Below are 17,695 nucleotides of genomic sequence, written 5' to 3'. Positions count from 1 at the left end.
TCTACCTCTTTATAACTTACTCTAAAAAAAAAAAGAGCCCCGCCTCGCTTCTCAGAGTGCACAGGGTTTGCGGGATGGCACTTATCCATATTCACATGCTTATGAATTCTTGTTTCAATCTAGAAAAAGAAGCGGAATGAGAACGAAGCCGCTACAGAAGGTGAAGACTCTGCCATGACCGACATGCCTCAGACAGAGGAAATGACAGACATCGTAGAAATGAGAGAAGAGAATGAATAACAGATGGGATGCAATTGTTCTTTGCAGGGACAATTGGAATGACACTTCAACATCTTGTCTTCTCTCATACTTTTTTTTTTTGGTTGTTGTTTTTATTTTTGTAATAAAGAGGCCTTGATTTAAAAGGTTTCAGATAAATTCTCTAGCATACTGAGTATGCTCACATTGATGAGGGGCCTAAAAAGAGGTCTTTGCTTTTTCTTTTTCAATTGAATTAGTTTTCTCACTTCATGCAAACATAAAAGATAGAACTGCATCGCTTGTAGCGTCTTCCTTACTTCTGCATCCACCTTCTCTGGACAATCTGCATTTGTCAACCAAAGCCCTGCTCTGTGCGTATGTGCATGTGTGTGCACATGCCACTGACTCAATGTTACTACCATAATCTTATTCCCTCCCCTCTTTCCTTTTCCTTCCTTTTTTTTTTTTTTTTTTTTTTTAAAAAAAAGAAATGTTAAAGACAAGAAGCTTGGAAAACACAGCTTTATTTTACTTGCTTTGAAATGACTTTGCTACGTAACTTAATATACTGTTGTGTACTGTATTGTTTTGTTTGGCCTCATCACCAAGGCTTATACTGCACATGGTATAGAAGAGGGAGGAGGAACATGTAAGTCTCCATGCAGAAAGTGAAGAAATACAGGTTCCTCTCCCTGTAAAAAAGTGTGTGCGTGTATGTACACACACACACTTACATATATATTTTTATATATATATGCACACTATAAAATACACACAGGACAAGAACTCTGTTTAGCTTTCATTCCATTATTGGAGATAGGAAACATCTGAAAATTTGTAAGCATTTAATTCACAACTTTCTTGACTAACTAGTCTCCACTTTATGTATCTTTTTCTTCAGAAAAAAAGCATGCACTTTCCTTTTGTGAGGAGGGTGATGGCAACCAGTAGAATAGTTTGACTGTATTAGAATTAAAAAAAGAATTGACAAACTTTACCAAAGTTCTTGTCCACTATTTTGATTTGACTTTAGTTTTAAAGGATGATTTGTTTAATACTTATTTCTGCTGCCTGTATATATTTTTTAAAAAAGTAACTTCAGCAGGACATGATGGTATAGCACATTACTGCGTGTAGGTCCATGAAATTTTACACACACACACACACACACATATATGTTTTGCTGTGTTTCCCAATGCAATAGATCAAAATCCGTATGATGAATCTCCAGTACAAATGGTCATCCAAGTCCTAAAATAGGGTCCTTGAGCATAAGGTAGCACTCGGCAGTTTCATGGAAGTTCAAACATGGCTGAAATCAGCAAGTGTTGTACTTTGAGAGCAAGGCAAGCACTTTGTGGTTTAAGTGGGCCTTAGATAATAAGAGTATGGGGTTGTAAGGGTGATTTGTATCAGGTTGAAATGAAGCCTATATAAGAGGTTACCCAACCAGAGATGGTTTGGGTGCCACCAGAGATGGCTGCAACAGCAGCTTGTATTTCTGTGCTGTTCTGTGTTTGGATGCAGGATAGCAAATTGGATTCTCATAGATGTAGTTTTGCCAGAGGCTGGGAGCAGTTATCCTACATGCTCTATGCAGAAATCTTGAAAGTTAATTTAAACCTTATTTAGTGAAAGTATATTTTTCTAAGTTTTGGAAATGATTATTTAATAGTGGACAAATTCAGTTTCTAGATTATTTGCCAGGTATTCCCAACATCTCAGAAAAACTGTTCAAAAATAAACAATACTTTAAATATTGTATGAATATATGTTTGTATACATACACATATGTATACATATATATACTGCATATTATGTACATTTATTTTAAGCTACAGTACATTTCCTGTTTTTCCAAATTCAGCTAAAAACGTCTCTAAAACGTTACAAAGTTGGGTAACAATCAGTTATGGCTAATAATGAAAGGCATTGTATCAATGAACTTCACATTTTATTTTACACATTTATACCAATTTGTTACGTGTACGTATGCAATAAGATATGACTTGGAAATTATTGTGTGGAATGACAGATTTGAAAAATCAGTGCACTGTTAATGAGCAGTGGCACTGGAAAGGTAAATCTCAATCCAGTAATCTACGTTTGCTATGCCACTACAGGGTTGTAATCAGTACTCCATATTGCAGTAAAAACACACACACACACACACACACACACACACACGAAGAAAACATCTCCGATGATTAATTTAGTGCGGTATGTGTAGATCACACACATCTGCATTCATGAATACAGACTCACAAACAGTCATGTATATAACTTGTATATGGACTGTTACAGATCACAGTGGCCATTTAAGGTCTTCTCTACTGATGTACTTGCATTTTTTCCAGTTATCTTTGTATCCAAGACCACAACGCACAGTTTTTCAGGAACTGTAGAGATAAAGCAAGAAAGTATTTTTGTGTAATACTTCTTTTGGTACATGACTAAAATTTAAGCAGCAGTATTTTTGAAAGTTTTGAGCATTACTCATGCAGGTTTCAAGATAAGAATTGCACCAAAAAGTAAAAATTTGAAAACTGTTTAAATGTAACACTAGAGCTTTTGCTTTAGCTAGAAGACTGAATGCATATCAAAAATAGAATTATTGGTCATGCAGCTAAACTGATAGCATTGTAAAAGTTAAAATTTCAGTTGTGTGAACAATACTTCATATTCCTTTATACATTTACTTTACAAAATAATGGAGTGGTAGGTTTGGGGCAAGAATTCAGGTAGTTACATAAAACAACCACGTGCATAACATTTCCTTTCTAATCCTGTTTCCTGTGTGTTGTGTATTTTTTTACGTTGTTTTATTAGATTAACAAAATACATTGATGTTTCTGCAGTAAGTCAGTCCAAATCAGAACTTCATGTCAGACTGGATATTTATTCCATGCTGCCATCAGCAGGCTTGACTTGAAGGTATAGCTACAAAGAGCACCGTGGACCCCAGCACCTTTTGGTTCTGCCTGTGGGTAACATTTTCAAGAGTTTTAGTACACACCTGAAACCTAACTCTTCTGACTCACCTTTGATGCCAAAATCAGCTGGGTGAAGATTCGAGATGGTTGTAGCTTGCAGCGTTTCAGGGTTGGATAGCTGATTTTCTGTTTTGGACAGTGAAGGGCTCACCACTTCTTCACCTCAGCTGGAGCTGCAGCCAGGCGTGTCGGAAGGGTGTGAGTTCAAGTGTCTCTGTCCAGCGGGTCCTCCATAACACGCCGTCCCACACCACTTCCTTCCCAAAAGGACCTTCTTGAGTTCTAGTAAATTAGCTTAGCAACCTCTTCAGTGTTACTGCTTATGAAATGGTCATCTATGTGGTGAATGTTTTTGAATAGAAACCTGTAAGTTACCATTTTTGTGGGGAGGTTCAGCCTTTTCAGACTTTCTGGAAAACTGCTGAATTACACAAATGAAGTTACAATAAAAAGAGAAGCAAATTTGATTTGTATCCTACATCATAAATTTGAGAGTCTAGAAGAACATATCATACAACAGGAAATAAAAGAACAACACTGACAAGCAGTGGATTAATGTATACGTAGATGTGTGTTAACTTGTCTGAGTTTTCCTTTTGCAGACTTACAGATATTGGGGGAACATCTCCATTTACATTTTTGGCTGCCCTAACCAAGCCTCTCATACTTACCAAGCAATGGACTTGATGAAAGACTCTCCGTTTTCCAGTCAATATTTAAGACCATTTAGGTGCATCACTGGCTTCCCAGGCATCACTCAGCTCCCCCCATCCCTCTTGCAGATGCTCGAAGTGAGCACCCTAAATTGTCTGGTTGTTAGATAGAGCTGCGCTGAGTGAGGGTGAGTAACAGAGAAATCTTCTGTTTTCTGCTCATTTTACTGTTCAATATTTCGTTTGAATGAGAGAGATTTATATCTACCTCTTGTTCAGTTTTTGCTGAATTACCGCATCAGTTTACAGGCATAAAAGAGCCCTGAACAAGGTGAGACAATGAATGTCGTGTATTCAGGACAAGTCACGATACACTAAGAGAAATCATTTGATGGCAAGAATTTAGTCTTTTGGGGGATTGTGCCTTGTCTTTAAGGGCAGGCAAAAGGGTTCATTCAGCTTCTGGCTTTTAGAGGCTTCGGGCATCGTCCTGCGTTAGGCTGCAAGGTGTGATTCAGCTGCTCAGCAGCAAGGTGGCTGGGGCGTGCTGCTGGCATGGGAGCCTGCCCCGAGGGTGCTGCGTGGGGCTGGGTGAAGGCACCTCATGGCTAGCGCTGCGCGGGGTTCTCCGGACACGCAAGGCACTGCGGAGAGGACCGAAAGGTGCCAGCATCCGTTCTGTCTCTGCTTGAAATAGTATATTCCTGACATGATAGCATAGTCTTTGACACAGTTGAGTGTTATCTGAGCTCAGTTTTCATAGCCATTATATATTAGAAAGCCATATATGTATGTACATATATATATATTTATACACACATATATAAGACCATTTTACACATACATACATTTTCAATATTGCCCATGTATAGTTTGTTGGAACAACTCCAAGCATAAACATGATCTTAACATGCAACTAATGTTAAGCTGTTTTTAAAAATTGCAGTTTAAAGCTATATAAAAGAGTAAATTAAGTAAGTGACCTTTCAACAGACATTGTGCCAGCAAGATAAAGAATGATTTAGAACAATAAGTTGAAATGGGAAGGAAGGAGGAAACAGAAAAGTTTATGGATATTGTATATCCAACCTAAAGAAAATAGCATCACCCAGGGAGGTTGTGGAGTCTCCTTCTCTGGAGATACTCAAGGCCTGCCTGGATGCAGCCCTGTCTAACATGCTGTAGGTGACCCTGCTGAGCAGGGAGGTTGGACTAGATGATCTCCAGAGATCCCTTCCAACCTTACTGATCCTATGATTCTGTGATCACATGGAGAGTCATGAAACATAGCAGAAAATACCAGAACTGTGATTGCTGCTATTTCTTTTCTAACTGCACTAGAGAGATGCTGAAGGATGATCAGTATACTTAAGTATTACTGATAAGTCAGACGTAGCTTTTAAGTATTTTGGTTTCTGAAAGGAGAGGAGCCATCAATTTTGAGAAATAAATATGAAAACACTTCAGAATATTCGAGCAGAAACAAACCAGTATATAGATTTTATAACATGCAAATAAGAGGCATTACATAGCTTACTGTTTCTAAGTAACTGACAGGACTGCACTGAGGAAATATCACATAAACATTCTTTAGACAAAGTTATCACAATTTTGGCATCAGATTTCTCAAATACAGAGTTAACATTAAATTTTATTATCCATTTCCCTTCTTTGCATTTGCTTTTATACTAAGATTCAAGCGTAGAACCGTATATTCTTAAAGCAGAGTAAGTTCTCATTAAAAAGGATGCTCCTGTCTCTCATACGCAGTAAGTTGGCAGTAACCTATTGAATTCAAGATGAGTTCCACATTTATTCCAGGTTTTGTAAAGCAATTTCCTTGTTTGCCTGCTGATACGATGTCATGAAATACATTAGAGGTGTTACAACAGCAAGGGACTCAGTCCAAGAGCAGGCCTAAATTAGATCAGAATGGTAGAGAAGAGGGAGGAAACAGCCTGCTCAGGGATTCATGGTCCTCTAATATTTTTTTGGATAGCTTGTGTATATATTACTTTGGAGATCTGAGTTCAATTTTCTGTGAGCAGATCCAAGCCTCAGTAAACCCATTGCCAGACCTGGCAAAAGTTTGCACCTTCTGAACTAAAAGGTCAAAGACTAAATAGGGACCATGGCAACTGAGCTTTAGCTTCAGTGTGGGGCACATACTCGAACAGAAGGGCATTTTGGCTGCCGTTCGTGGAAGCTAGCTGGATGGTTAAAGAGTGGTCTTAGGTCTCAGCGTTTCATAATCAAGGTATTCACGCTCAGTCAGTAAAACAAAACATATACCATGTTTTTTCAGGTACTTTCTTGTCTTTGCAGCCTTGAGGGGAAAAATTTCCATAGCATTACCAAATCATGCCACTGCTCAGATCAATTTATTATCATCATTTCATTAACTTTTCTTTCATTCCTAGTTCAGCATCTTCAGACCTTCTCTTATTCTTGTCTGACGGCTTTTTGAGAAGGAAAATGTAATCTTCATGTTGACTGAATGTCAAGTAATCCATTAATTAAAAAGTAGCTTAAAATAATTTTTGATGGACTTATTTTTACTTTTCATTCAATAAGCTGAAGAGTCAAGAAATAGAAGGAATGGGGTGGGTGTCTTTATTTAAAGCCAAGAATTAAAAGATTTAGTTCAGATTCACTACTTCACTGCTTGATAATATCCAAATGAGTCGTAAGAGCTACGACCCTAACTTTTCCAGCAAAGTGAGCCCTGCATCCCCAGAGCACCACAGAATACTTAGAAACACCAGGCTTCACATATTTCAAAAATATAACTTAGCAAGTTGGAGAAACAATCTACTAAGTTCAAATTCAACTTGATCCAGTGCCCAACTTGGTCCTGCTTTGAGCAGGAGGTTGGACAAAATAACTACCCAAGGCCTCTTCCAACCTAAATTGTTCTCTGATTTGATTAGGAGCCTACAAAAGTTCACCTCATCTTCAGGGACCTGAGACTGATTGCATTTTTTAGGGTTTCAGCTGTAGGTTGAGAGGCAGTACCCACTGGGGTTCTACAGTGTGGCTATTTAGGCAAAAATCTGAGCTTCACAGCTTTTTTTACAGTTGACAAATCTTTCATATCATACAGCTGGCTATAAGGCACCCTCCCACGCTGTGCTGGGAGCCCATAATAAGAGTGAAGTAAAATTAAGCTATTGCGTCTGCAGACAAAATAGAGTATTGCACTTTACTGTGTCAGTTAAATCTCTAAGTAAAAAAGCCTAAAACCAGCAAGTGATTGTGCGCATCATGTTTCCTCTGATGTCTTTTCTTCACATGTATCATTCAGCACTTTAAAAAAAGCTACCCTGTTTGAAAACTTTCCTTGGTAATCCAAGTAATGCAAGGTGAATATTTAACAATTATGTAAGAAAACCATATGTCCTGTCCATAGTATATACAAGTAGACAAGTATATAAATCCTCTCTTAGGAAAGGATGCAATTTACAACTGGGGCAACAGCTTTATCCATAATTCAGCAAAAACATGATAGAAAACCAAAGAAAAAACTGCAACTTTTAAAAAATTAAAAAATTAACTTTTAATGCAAATATCTCTGGGTGGAAAGCAGAGTATATGTACACATACAGAAAACAGTAGAGCTGAAATTACGATGCATCAGCTTTGAGGTTTGCTCACAAAGCAACACTAAGGTAGCTCTACTATTGTTTCCTACTAAATAAACAAAAATAAATCCTTCCTAAGCTATAATGACTCAATTAGGAGGCTATAGGCAATAAATTTACTGGTTACTTAGAGCAACTGATTTTGTCCGCAGTTTGCAAACACACAAAATTGCGAAAACAAAACATCCAAAAAGGCAAAGGTACATAATGCACTTTTGTAGATGACTTATGTTTGTTTATTACCATCAGCAAGCTTTTAAAAATAAATCTAATCACTTTTTAAGTAATGTTGTTCAAAGTGCACTTCACTTACTTTAGGTGTAATAGAAATATACCTGCAATATATTGTATATTATTAATCAGCAAACGCACAAGATGAGAAATTCAAGCTGTTGTTTTAAACTGTATAGAAACTCCCACCGCTGTTGTAAAAGTAGCCAATCTTAAATCACATCAAGTCCAGCAGTCTAGCTTTGATTTTTGAGAACATTGGTCTTGCTACTCTGCTATTTTAGATCAGATTTTGGTGTCATCTCAGCCTTGTATCTCAAAGCCCAGGGCCTATGAAGAGTTTTTGATGAAAGACATAGGCATGGCTGGAAGACCCCAGAGCTTGTCTGTAGAGTGGGGGCACGAATTGAGTCAGAAAGCTCCTTTAGCAAACTGCTGTTTGACGGTTTGTCGTTCCATCGTTATCAGTAAGCTAGCAGCAGTGATCCACCCTAGAGCTAGTTATTCTGAGAGAGAAAAATAAAAATCCTTCGCCTTTTGCTGATGGACTTGAAGTTGAGTTTGCACTCAGTGGCATATTCCCCTCATGCTGCTTTTGTTCCTTGCTCAAGACACTGGCAGCGCGCCTCAATACCATAGGTCATTGAATTCCAAGCTGGAGGCAGAGCTGAAGACCAAGGGCTCTTTTCTGCTTGGTAGAATAGAAAAATGCATTTAATGGTACTTGGGCAGCAAAGCCTAGCAGCATTCCTAAGCTTTGAGAAATCCTTTTTTCATCTGTAGCAACTGGAAAGTTTCTTTCTGGGAGTACCAGAGAGAGGAAGCATGGGTGCACAAGGGAGCAGGGGTGAGATACACAGTCTGTGCTTGTGTGTGTGTGCGCGCGCGTGTGTGTACAGGGAGAGAGGAGGGGCCACAAATGAATGAGTTAAAGTATCTTTTGCAAGCATCCACAGTGTGTATTGTCCTGCAAGGACCATACTAGCTGGCAGAGAACCATGACTACTAAGTTTGTCACCTTTAGTGAAATGTTCACTAACCTGTAAAGGTTATCAGGCAGAATTACTGGCACTAGATAAAACCATACTTTATAGTGATAGGGAAACAAAGGACAGCAAACTTTGCCACATCTTTTGCAATGGGGAAAGAAGCAAGTTTCATCCATCCTACTCTCTCCATTCTGGCATACTCAAGCAGGGCCAGCCACAGTGTCATGCTAGAAACCAGTTGTAAAGGTTGAGGAAAATGTAAATGGCAGAGCAGAAGCCAAGAACCACTCTAACTTCACAGCAGGAAACCATAGAGGCAAAACGGATTGTACAGAAGTGCATCACAGAAAGCATCTTGAAGGTGATGCGGTTTCAACATAGAGGCTTAAGACACCTTCACCAAGTTGTGCAAAGTCAAAGACTGTATCATTTGTAAAGTAATAACATAGGGACAGCAGGGCTCTCCAAGCTCAGAGAGGTCCTATAAAGGTCACTAATGCTGGTGAAAGATGCTTGGATACTATGGGGAGCAGCGCCACAGAAATGCCTATAAAAATTAAATTCATATTTACATGTTCTAATTGTGCCTTTGGGTTCTCTAAAATTGACTTGTTTTTCAGTTTAAAGGAAATACTTTAAAAATTGGGGATAGGGAGTAGTGTGTGGAAGCAGCATCCTAATAAAGAGCAACACAAAGTCTGAAGACTCTTGCTCAAGAAAGGGGGAGGACTGTTTGGTGCTCGTGTCTTCAGCACCTGATCCTTCTGATCACAGAGTGGTCTGTTCTCAGCATACTTACCAAATGCAAGGGGGCAAGGACAGTAGCTGGCCACACTTTTGGGATGCTGCATTAGCACTGAGATTAAGGTCAACTCCCTTAACACTTTTCTATAGAGAAAGAACTCATGTTTTCAGTTCATTTCTGTAATATAAAGAAAATATATCTGAAAACTAGGCAAAAGTTTTTCACCTAATAGGTATTGTTTGCTTTTAATTTCTTTCAAAATATCTTTACAATATCTTTCAGGATAAAGCTGTCTTTCTACAAAGCAGTATGTCTAATAGCAATCCTTGACTGCTTAAACAAGTCAATTTTCCAAGGACTGTAGGTGTCAAGTCAGAGCACCATTTGGAACTACAGTACAGGGATCCTAGACTTCAGAAGAAATATTACCTCATGTATCATTTATGTCGTATTTGTAGAATTTCAGTTGATTTCTCTTCAAAAAAAGAAGTTACATTCTGTAATTTGTACATGTGCTACAGCTATCTGTCTTCTTAACAAACGCTTTGTTTTGCTTTAAATATGAGTTTTCTTTAAACTCTAGAGAAACCAATTGGGGTAAAAACTTTGTACAGTCTTACTTTTAAATGACTGATAAGGTCAGCAAGTATAAAAGTACATGTTGCATTAAAGTTGTGTGCTCTTTATGTATTTAACAAAGAGAGATATATGGTTTTGCATTGTTAAAAAGAATGATCAACCTTTTACTTTTTTTTTTGATTTGTGCTCCAGTATTGTCCAATGGCTGTCATACTCTAATTACTGTAAGTAAAGTTCTAACAGTTTGCATATGATTTTGATTGCTTCTGTTTTCTTAATTCTTATAATCTGACGTGATCGGAAGTACTCCTCATTTGGAGTAAACAAGTGAAACACACCACCTGGTGAGAAATTAATCCAACAGTTATAAGCATGATGCTGCCAACTGCAAGGTCTTAACCTGAAGTAAATGAAATCCAAGGGTATCCATATAACCACGCAAGACAAGTTCTTTATTTCTATAAAGACTCTGGGATTTGTTAACATGCAACTTGTATGAGAAGAGTGCTTTTTCCACAGCAAATCTAAAATTTTTATTACTCCCATTAAAAAGACACTTTGTACTTAAAAGAGAGCACAATTCTCATTTGGTCAGAGCAAACTCAAAAGTTATGGTAATATGTTTCATCCACCCATCCAGCAATACACCAGAGTTCTTACAAAGCTGTGAAAACATTCTTTAACTAAAAATATTTAGTGTTTGATTTTGAACAATATATTCTTTGGGAACTCTTTAGTGACTGAATCTAAGCCATGCTGAGCCAGGGAAAATATTCAATATATGATTGCTGTCTTAGCTATAGCATCAGGAGAGAGATTTTAAGATCTCTTTAAAAACGATGATTCCTTACAGTATGAATATAGGCCTTTATGGCCGTCTGCAACAAATCCCCAAGGACTCTGCTATTCTTCTTCACAGTAGTCTATAGTATCCATAGGGTCAGACTCAAAGCTCTAAAAGTGAAGTTCAGCTTTTTTGACAGCATAAAATAATTGAGTCATAACATGTTCAATTTCAGGCAGGTTACAGTTCTCAGCATCCTCTGTCCCTAATGCTCTGCCTGTTTTATGGTTCCAAACCTATCTCATTTCTGCCCACATTTGATCCACTTCAGGCACCCTTCCCATGCTCTCAACCTGCCCAGGTCTGCTGCTCCATCCCTGCTGCAGTTCAGGGGTAGTGGATTTCTGGCCAGAGTAGTCGCAGAGCTCTAAGACCAACCTGTGGAAAGCAGGGCAAGGTCAGAGACTTACTTCCACACTAGCTTCTCTGTGAAGTGGTTGGGAGCAGGAGCTTGGTTTTTTGGAGCACAGACTGCTGAACTGGCTGGGGACACAGCTTCCCATTCTCACTGAACAATCAGTGAGTATTGTCACCATTGCTGGAGAAAGAAAAAAAATCTGTTTGTACTTGGTCACATTCCTGCCCAAGAAAACAAGAACCATAAACAAGAATGCTAAACAGGGCCAAGAATATAATCAAGGCATCTACATCAGCAAAAAATAACTCTGTTAGATACTCAGATACACAGTCATGAGCTGCACCCAACATAACCTGCCACAGCCACTTACAATCTTGTCCAGAGGCCATATTAAAAAAAAGGGGGGGAGGGGAGGCTTTGATACAGCTCAGAAAAAGAGGTTGCCTTTGTTGTGTGCCCAGTAGGAGATCACACGTGTAAGACCCATTTCTAATGGTCTCTTCTCTTCTGCGAACTATTGGATTTGGAACTTCTGGGTTTGGGTTGGTTTTTTTTTTTTTTTTTTGGGGGGGGGGGATTTCTTGCTTTTTCTTCTAAGAGAAGGAAAAAGATAGCAGAGGCTCCTTTGTTTCCTCAGACAGGGCCACAACTTCTCCTTTATCTCAGTCTGCTCCCACTTGCACATACATCAGCTTTCAGAGAGGCAGCTCTGATTCAGGAACACAACCCAACTCAGGCACATAATGCCTTTGAAAACTGCTTGCCATCCTCCATAATGGCAGAAGTGAGTCAATATCCTCCCAGCTTGGAAGGCCAGAGTCTGCTTGAAAAATGGGAATGAGGATTATTGCCATTCTACTGACTTTTGAGCAGATTCACCAAGGCCAAAAAATGTAAAAAAAAAAAAAAAAAAAAAAAAAAAAAAACATGCATTAAGTTTGGCTTTCTCAAACCAAGCTTTCTCTTCTGAGATGATATAGACTTTATTTCTCCTTCCTCAAGCAGAAAAGAGGCAGAGTGTAAATAAAACATTTAAAAAATTAGTATGATGGCAAATAGCATTATCAAATCACTTTTGCATGCAGTTTTAAAGGTCTGCTCTCCCTTCCATCCTATCTCCTCTATACCAGCAAACTGTTCTCCCTGCCTTTGAAGAGCTGCTCTTTCCTGTGATTTCTCCATTTCTCCCTGACTGTTCCTCCATTATTAATGGGGACACTTAGCTCTTCCCTCCACGAGGTGACTGAAATATAATTCAGTTTATTTTCCCAAAAGGGCACAGATAGACAAGAAGAAAGTCTTCAGCCACATCCCAGTACAATATGAAATCAAAACACTTTCCATTTTCTCATTGTATCCCTTTAGCTTCCCTTCACTATTTAATGCTCCACATGCAACAACTCACGAGTCTTGAAGTAATTTTTTATTCCACAACAACAGTGACAATTCAGTGTAGCTAGCCTGCAAGTCCCTTCTGGTGGTTAAGAAAAAAACATGCACTGGGAGCTAAACAAACATTCATCCTTCAAAAACCTTCCCATTTCTCAGGCTTGTCTGAAAGAGCACTGCTGAGTGATGGATCAGATGACCAGGGCAAACATTATCCCAGCTCCTGTGACATGACACAGATATCAGCAGAGAGAAAAAGCAAAGCCTAGGAGTGGCTACTGATGAAGATAGCACTCATAAGAAAGTCAAGTAGTAATTAATTCTCTGTATAACAAGTACTGCAGCTGTGAGAAAAAGCAAATATACTTCCTACGTATTACTTAAAAGGTGCAGCATTTTCCTGTATCTCATTAACAGAAGAGCATTTTCCCAGCAGACAGAGCCAGTGCTCCCAAATCTATAATCAAAATCAAAAGATTGCTCTGTGCCAAGCCTGTCCAGTGCAGCATTTGGCTGGCAAGTCCTGAACTTAGCCTGCTCCATACAACAGAACTGCCTTCACAGTTGCAGCTCTTACATCTGTTATCCTAGTTTGCCAAAACACCATCATTCCCTTTGAACTTTCTGTGAACATATATCTCTGCTACCACTTGCACCTTCTCCCTGTGAAGGCAGATTCAGTAGAACGATGCATGCATGAGGGAGGGTCATGAGGGTGATGCAGTAATATTTGGACCTTTCATTTGGGTGTCTACAATTACATAACTCTGGAAGGTGTTATAGACTTGCTTTCAGCAACCCTAAGCATTGCTCCAGCTTAACCACCCCATTCTTCCCTTTCAAAATAACATTTCCAGCTATTTACCACCTCTACAAAGACTTTCAGTTATTTTGCCTAAAGGACATTTCTTGTTTCTGGCATGATTTGATGAAACAAACTCCAGCATGTCCGAGTGAGGAGAGCATTAGAGAAGGCTGCACTCATCAGTAAATCAAGCAAACACCATGGAAGCCCTCAACAGGCTGAAAGTAACATTTGTATTAGATATTAAAAGCAAGTATTTAAGCATCATGTCCTACCCTCCTGTGGTAAAATCTGCAGGATATACAAAGGAGGCCGATGCTACTCCACCTCAGTGTTTTCTGAGAATGTTCTCATGATGCCTGGATCCTGGATATACAAGAGACAGTATGGCCCCCACCAGGCAAATGCAATTTAATACAAGGGAAATGAACTGCTAAATCTCCTAAGTTTTGGTTGTTGTTTTAGTTTTAAATATTCCCCCCCCCCCTTTTTTTTTTTTTTTTTTTTTTTTTTTTTAATATATCCTGTTAGCTAAGCAGGTCAGCACTGGCCCCAAAAGACTGGTTCTTTTAATTGGTTCTTCTGCCCCCAGCTAATATTAATTCAAAAGACAAGCTCAGGTGACAGAACAGAAACTGCTGTAACTCCTGCTTGCTGACCTGCTGAGAAGAACGCTCCTCCAAAATACAAGTACTCTCCTGATACAGTTCATTACACTCTAGCCCAGAAATCCACCTTTGTAAACAAGAGGCAGAAAAGCTTGCGAAATGAACATGCCATAGAAGAGGCAAGAAGTAGGCTCTCACTCAAGTGGTTACTTTCAGCTCTGTAGAACCACTCCTTGAACAAAACAGATGGATCTTCCGCTGTCAAACAAAGGTCAAGATGTTCTGCAATACCTGGAGAAAAAAAAAAAGTGAATCTATAAGTGAATCTATTCAAAGAAGAGGTATTTAGAAAGAGTTTCAGTGAAAGAGTCTCAGTTCTCCCATGGCCCATAATGCTGCAGAGGCTGTTTCTTCACGCTAAAAACTCTTCTTTTACTACTTCATTTCACAGCATTCCACACATCTGCAAAACCTCTTCCACCTACCATTCTGCCATGAACTTCTATATATAGAAGTTTCACATGAGTTCCTAAAGGTAAGCTGATGCTGCTAAACCAGTATCTTTCATGATTACTAGATCAGGAAGAAAACTGTTTTGGTCTTCCTCTATTTATTGCTCTATGATTTGTATGTACATATTATAAATGCATATGGCTCCAGATTGAGAACAAACATGAAATGAAAAGTCAGTAGATGCCTTGCTATATTTTTGAAAGGAAGGTTTCCTCCAAGTACTAGAAGCTGGGAAAGAATCATCTTACCAGCTCAAGGAACAGTAAGGCTTAAATTCTTGATATTTTTTTCCTCGTTTTTCTCTTGCCTGCAGTGACATCTGCTGGTACACACCAACCCCTTGTCTTCAGGGACTTGAGCTTAGATTTCAGTGAAAACTAATTCCAGGTCTTTGCAAAGCCACATAAATATTAAGAACTATTACTAGATGTAAATTGTAGACAAGAAAGTGAACGTTTTCATGGAACATTCTGTGAATCACACAAGAAGCTGAAAAGATGTTACTAGTTTCATGATTACTAAAGCAGTCGACTTCTTTCTTAGTAATTGAGACAGGTGGATGCACATTAGGTCAAACAAGGATGGTGTCTAAATTTTATTCAGTCTCAGTACTCAGTGAACACTTGCAAAACTATAGACAGCTGGAGGTAGCCTCACGATCACAGGCCCTGGTTCTTATGGGGGACTTCAACCACCCTGACATCTGCTGGAAGGACTACACAGAAAGGCACAAACAGTCCAGGAGGCTCCTGCAACACATTAATGATAACTTCTTGTCACAAATGGTGGAGGAGCCTATGAGGAAGGGTGTCCTGCTGGATCTTGTCCTTACCAACACAGAGGGACTGGTTAGAGGTGTAAAGGTTGGGGGCAGCCTTGGCTGCAGTGACCATGAGAAAGTGGAGTTCAGAATGCTGCAGGAAAGAAGTAAGGCAACAAGCAGGATTGCAACCCTGGATTTCAGAGACTTACTTGGAGGAATCCCATGAGTTAAAGCCCTAGAAGGAAGGGGAGTCCAAGAGAGCTGGCTAGTGTTCAAGCATCACTTCCTGTAAGCTCAAGAGCGGTGCATCCTATGAGTAAGAAGCCCAGCAAAGGGGAAAGGAGAGCTGCAAGGGCGAGCAAGGAGCTCCTGGCCAAATACAGACAGAAGAAGAAAGTACACAGAACATGGAAGAGGGGACAGACTATTTGGGAAAATTATAGGAACACAGTCAGAGTATGTACAGATGCAGCGAGGAAGGCTAAGGCCCAGTTAGAATTGAGTTTGGCAAGGCATGTTAAGGATAACAGGAAGGGAATCTTCAAAAACATCAGTAGCAAGAGGAAGACTAGGGAAAATGTGGGCCCACTACTGAATGGGGCAGAGGCCCTGGTGACAAGGGATACAGAGTGGGCAGAGTTACTGAAAGCCTTCTTTACTTCAGTCTTCACTGCCAAGGACAGCCCTCGGGAATTCCAGAGCCTGGAGGCAAGACAGAAAGTCTGGGAAAAGGAAGACTTTCCTTTGGTTGAGGATAGGATTAGAGATCTTCTGGGCAAGCCTGACATCCGCAAATGCATGGGCCCAGATGGGGTGCACCCACGGTTACTGAGGGAGCTGGCAGATGTTGTTGCCAGGCCACTCTCCGTCATCTTGGAAAGGTTGCAGAGAACTGGAGAGGTGCCTGAGGGGTGGAAGAAAGCCAGTGTCGCTCTAGTCTTCAAGAAGGGCAAGAAGGAGGACCCAGGCAACTACAGGCCATTCAGCCTCACCCCTATCCCTGGAAAGGAGATGAAACAGCTCATTCTGGATGTCATCTCCAAGCATATGGAGGAAAAGAAGGTGATCAGGAGTAGCCAGCATGCATTCACCAAGCGGAAATCCTGCTTAACCAATCTGGTAGCCTTCTATGATGGAGTGACAGATTGGGTAGATGAGGGGAGAGCGGTGGAGGTTGTGTGCCTTGAATTCAGCAAGGCTCTTGACACTGTCTCCCACAACATCCCCACAGGCAAGCTCAGGAAGTGTGGGTTAGACAAGTGGACAGTGAGGTGGATTGAGAACTGGCTGAAAGGCAGAGCTCAGAAGGTTGTCATCAGTGGTGCAGAGTCTAGTTGGAGGCCTGTGGCTAATGGAGTTCCCCAGGGCTCAGGACTGGGTCCCATCCTGTTCAATTTCTTCATCAATGACCCAGATGAGGGGGCAGAGTGCCTCCTCAGCAAGTTTGCTGATGATCCCAAGCTGGGAGGAGCGGCTGATACAGCTGAGGACTGTGCTGCCATCCAGAGAGACCTGGACAGGCTGGAGAGCTGGGCGGAGAGGAACCTCATGAGGTTCAACAAAGACAAGTGCAGGGTCCTGCACCTAGGGAAAAATAACCCCAGGCAGCAGTATGAGCTGGGGGCTGACCTTCTGGAGAGCAGCTCTGCAGAGAAGGACCTGGGAGTGCTGGTGGATGGCAGATTGACCATGAGCTAGCTATGTGCCCTTGTGGCCAGTGGTATCGTGGGGTGCATTAGGAAGAGTGTTGCCAGCAGGTGGAGGGAGGTGATCCTGCCCCTCTACTCAGCCCTGGGGAGGCCTCATCTCGAGTACTGTGTCCAGTTCTGGGCTCCCCAGGACAAGAGACATGGAGCTACAGGAGAGAGTCCAGCGTAGGACTACGAAGATGATCAGAGGGCTGGAGCATCTGCAAGACGAACGGCTGCAAGAGCTGGGCCTCTTTAGCCTGGGGAAGAGTAGCTGAAGGAAGGGTGCCAAGGGGACGGGGACAAACTCTTTTCAGTTGTCCTGTGTGACAGGACAAGAGGCGATGGGCAGAAATCGAAGCACAGGAAGTTCCACCTGAACGTGAGGGGTAATCTCTTCACTGTGAGAATGATGGAGCACTGGAGCAGGTTGCCCAGAAAGATTGTGGAGTCTCCTTCTCTGGAGATATTCAAGGCTGGCCCAGATGCAGCCCTCTCTAACATGCTCTAGGTGACCCTGCTTGAGCAGGGAGGTTGGACTAGATGATCTCCAGAAGTCACTTCCAACCTTACTGGTTCTATGATTCTAACTATTCAATTCTAGGAAGGTAATATTAAAAAAGAAAGAAAAAAAAGGTACCTAAAACATACAGTTTTTATAATAGATAATAGTTTAATTTGTATAAAATGAAATA

General features: G+C 40.5%; 1 protein-coding gene across 2 annotated transcripts in view; it reads left to right on the top strand.

Moving 5' to 3' along the window:
- ANKH (ANKH inorganic pyrophosphate transport regulator) overlaps nt 1-3,760 on the top strand; it is a 105,532-nt gene extending 101,772 nt beyond the window's left edge. For both annotated transcript variants that reach the window (XM_062569821.1, XM_062569819.1), the window contains one exon: nt 124-3,760. In XM_062569821.1, the coding sequence (XP_062425805.1) occupies nt 124-240 (117 nt within the window). In that variant the 3' untranslated portion in view covers nt 241-3,760. The remainder of the gene's footprint in view (nt 1-123) is intronic.
- The last annotated feature ends 13,935 nt before the right edge of the window (nt 3,761-17,695 follow it).

Source organism: Rhea pennata, chromosome 2 (genome assembly GCF_028389875.1).
Source record: "Rhea pennata isolate bPtePen1 chromosome 2, bPtePen1.pri, whole genome shotgun sequence".
NCBI classification, from domain to species: Eukaryota; Metazoa; Chordata; class Aves; order Rheiformes; family Rheidae; genus Rhea; species Rhea pennata.
Note: the sequence above shows the minus strand (reverse complement) of the source record. Positions and strands in the feature narration are given on the sequence as shown.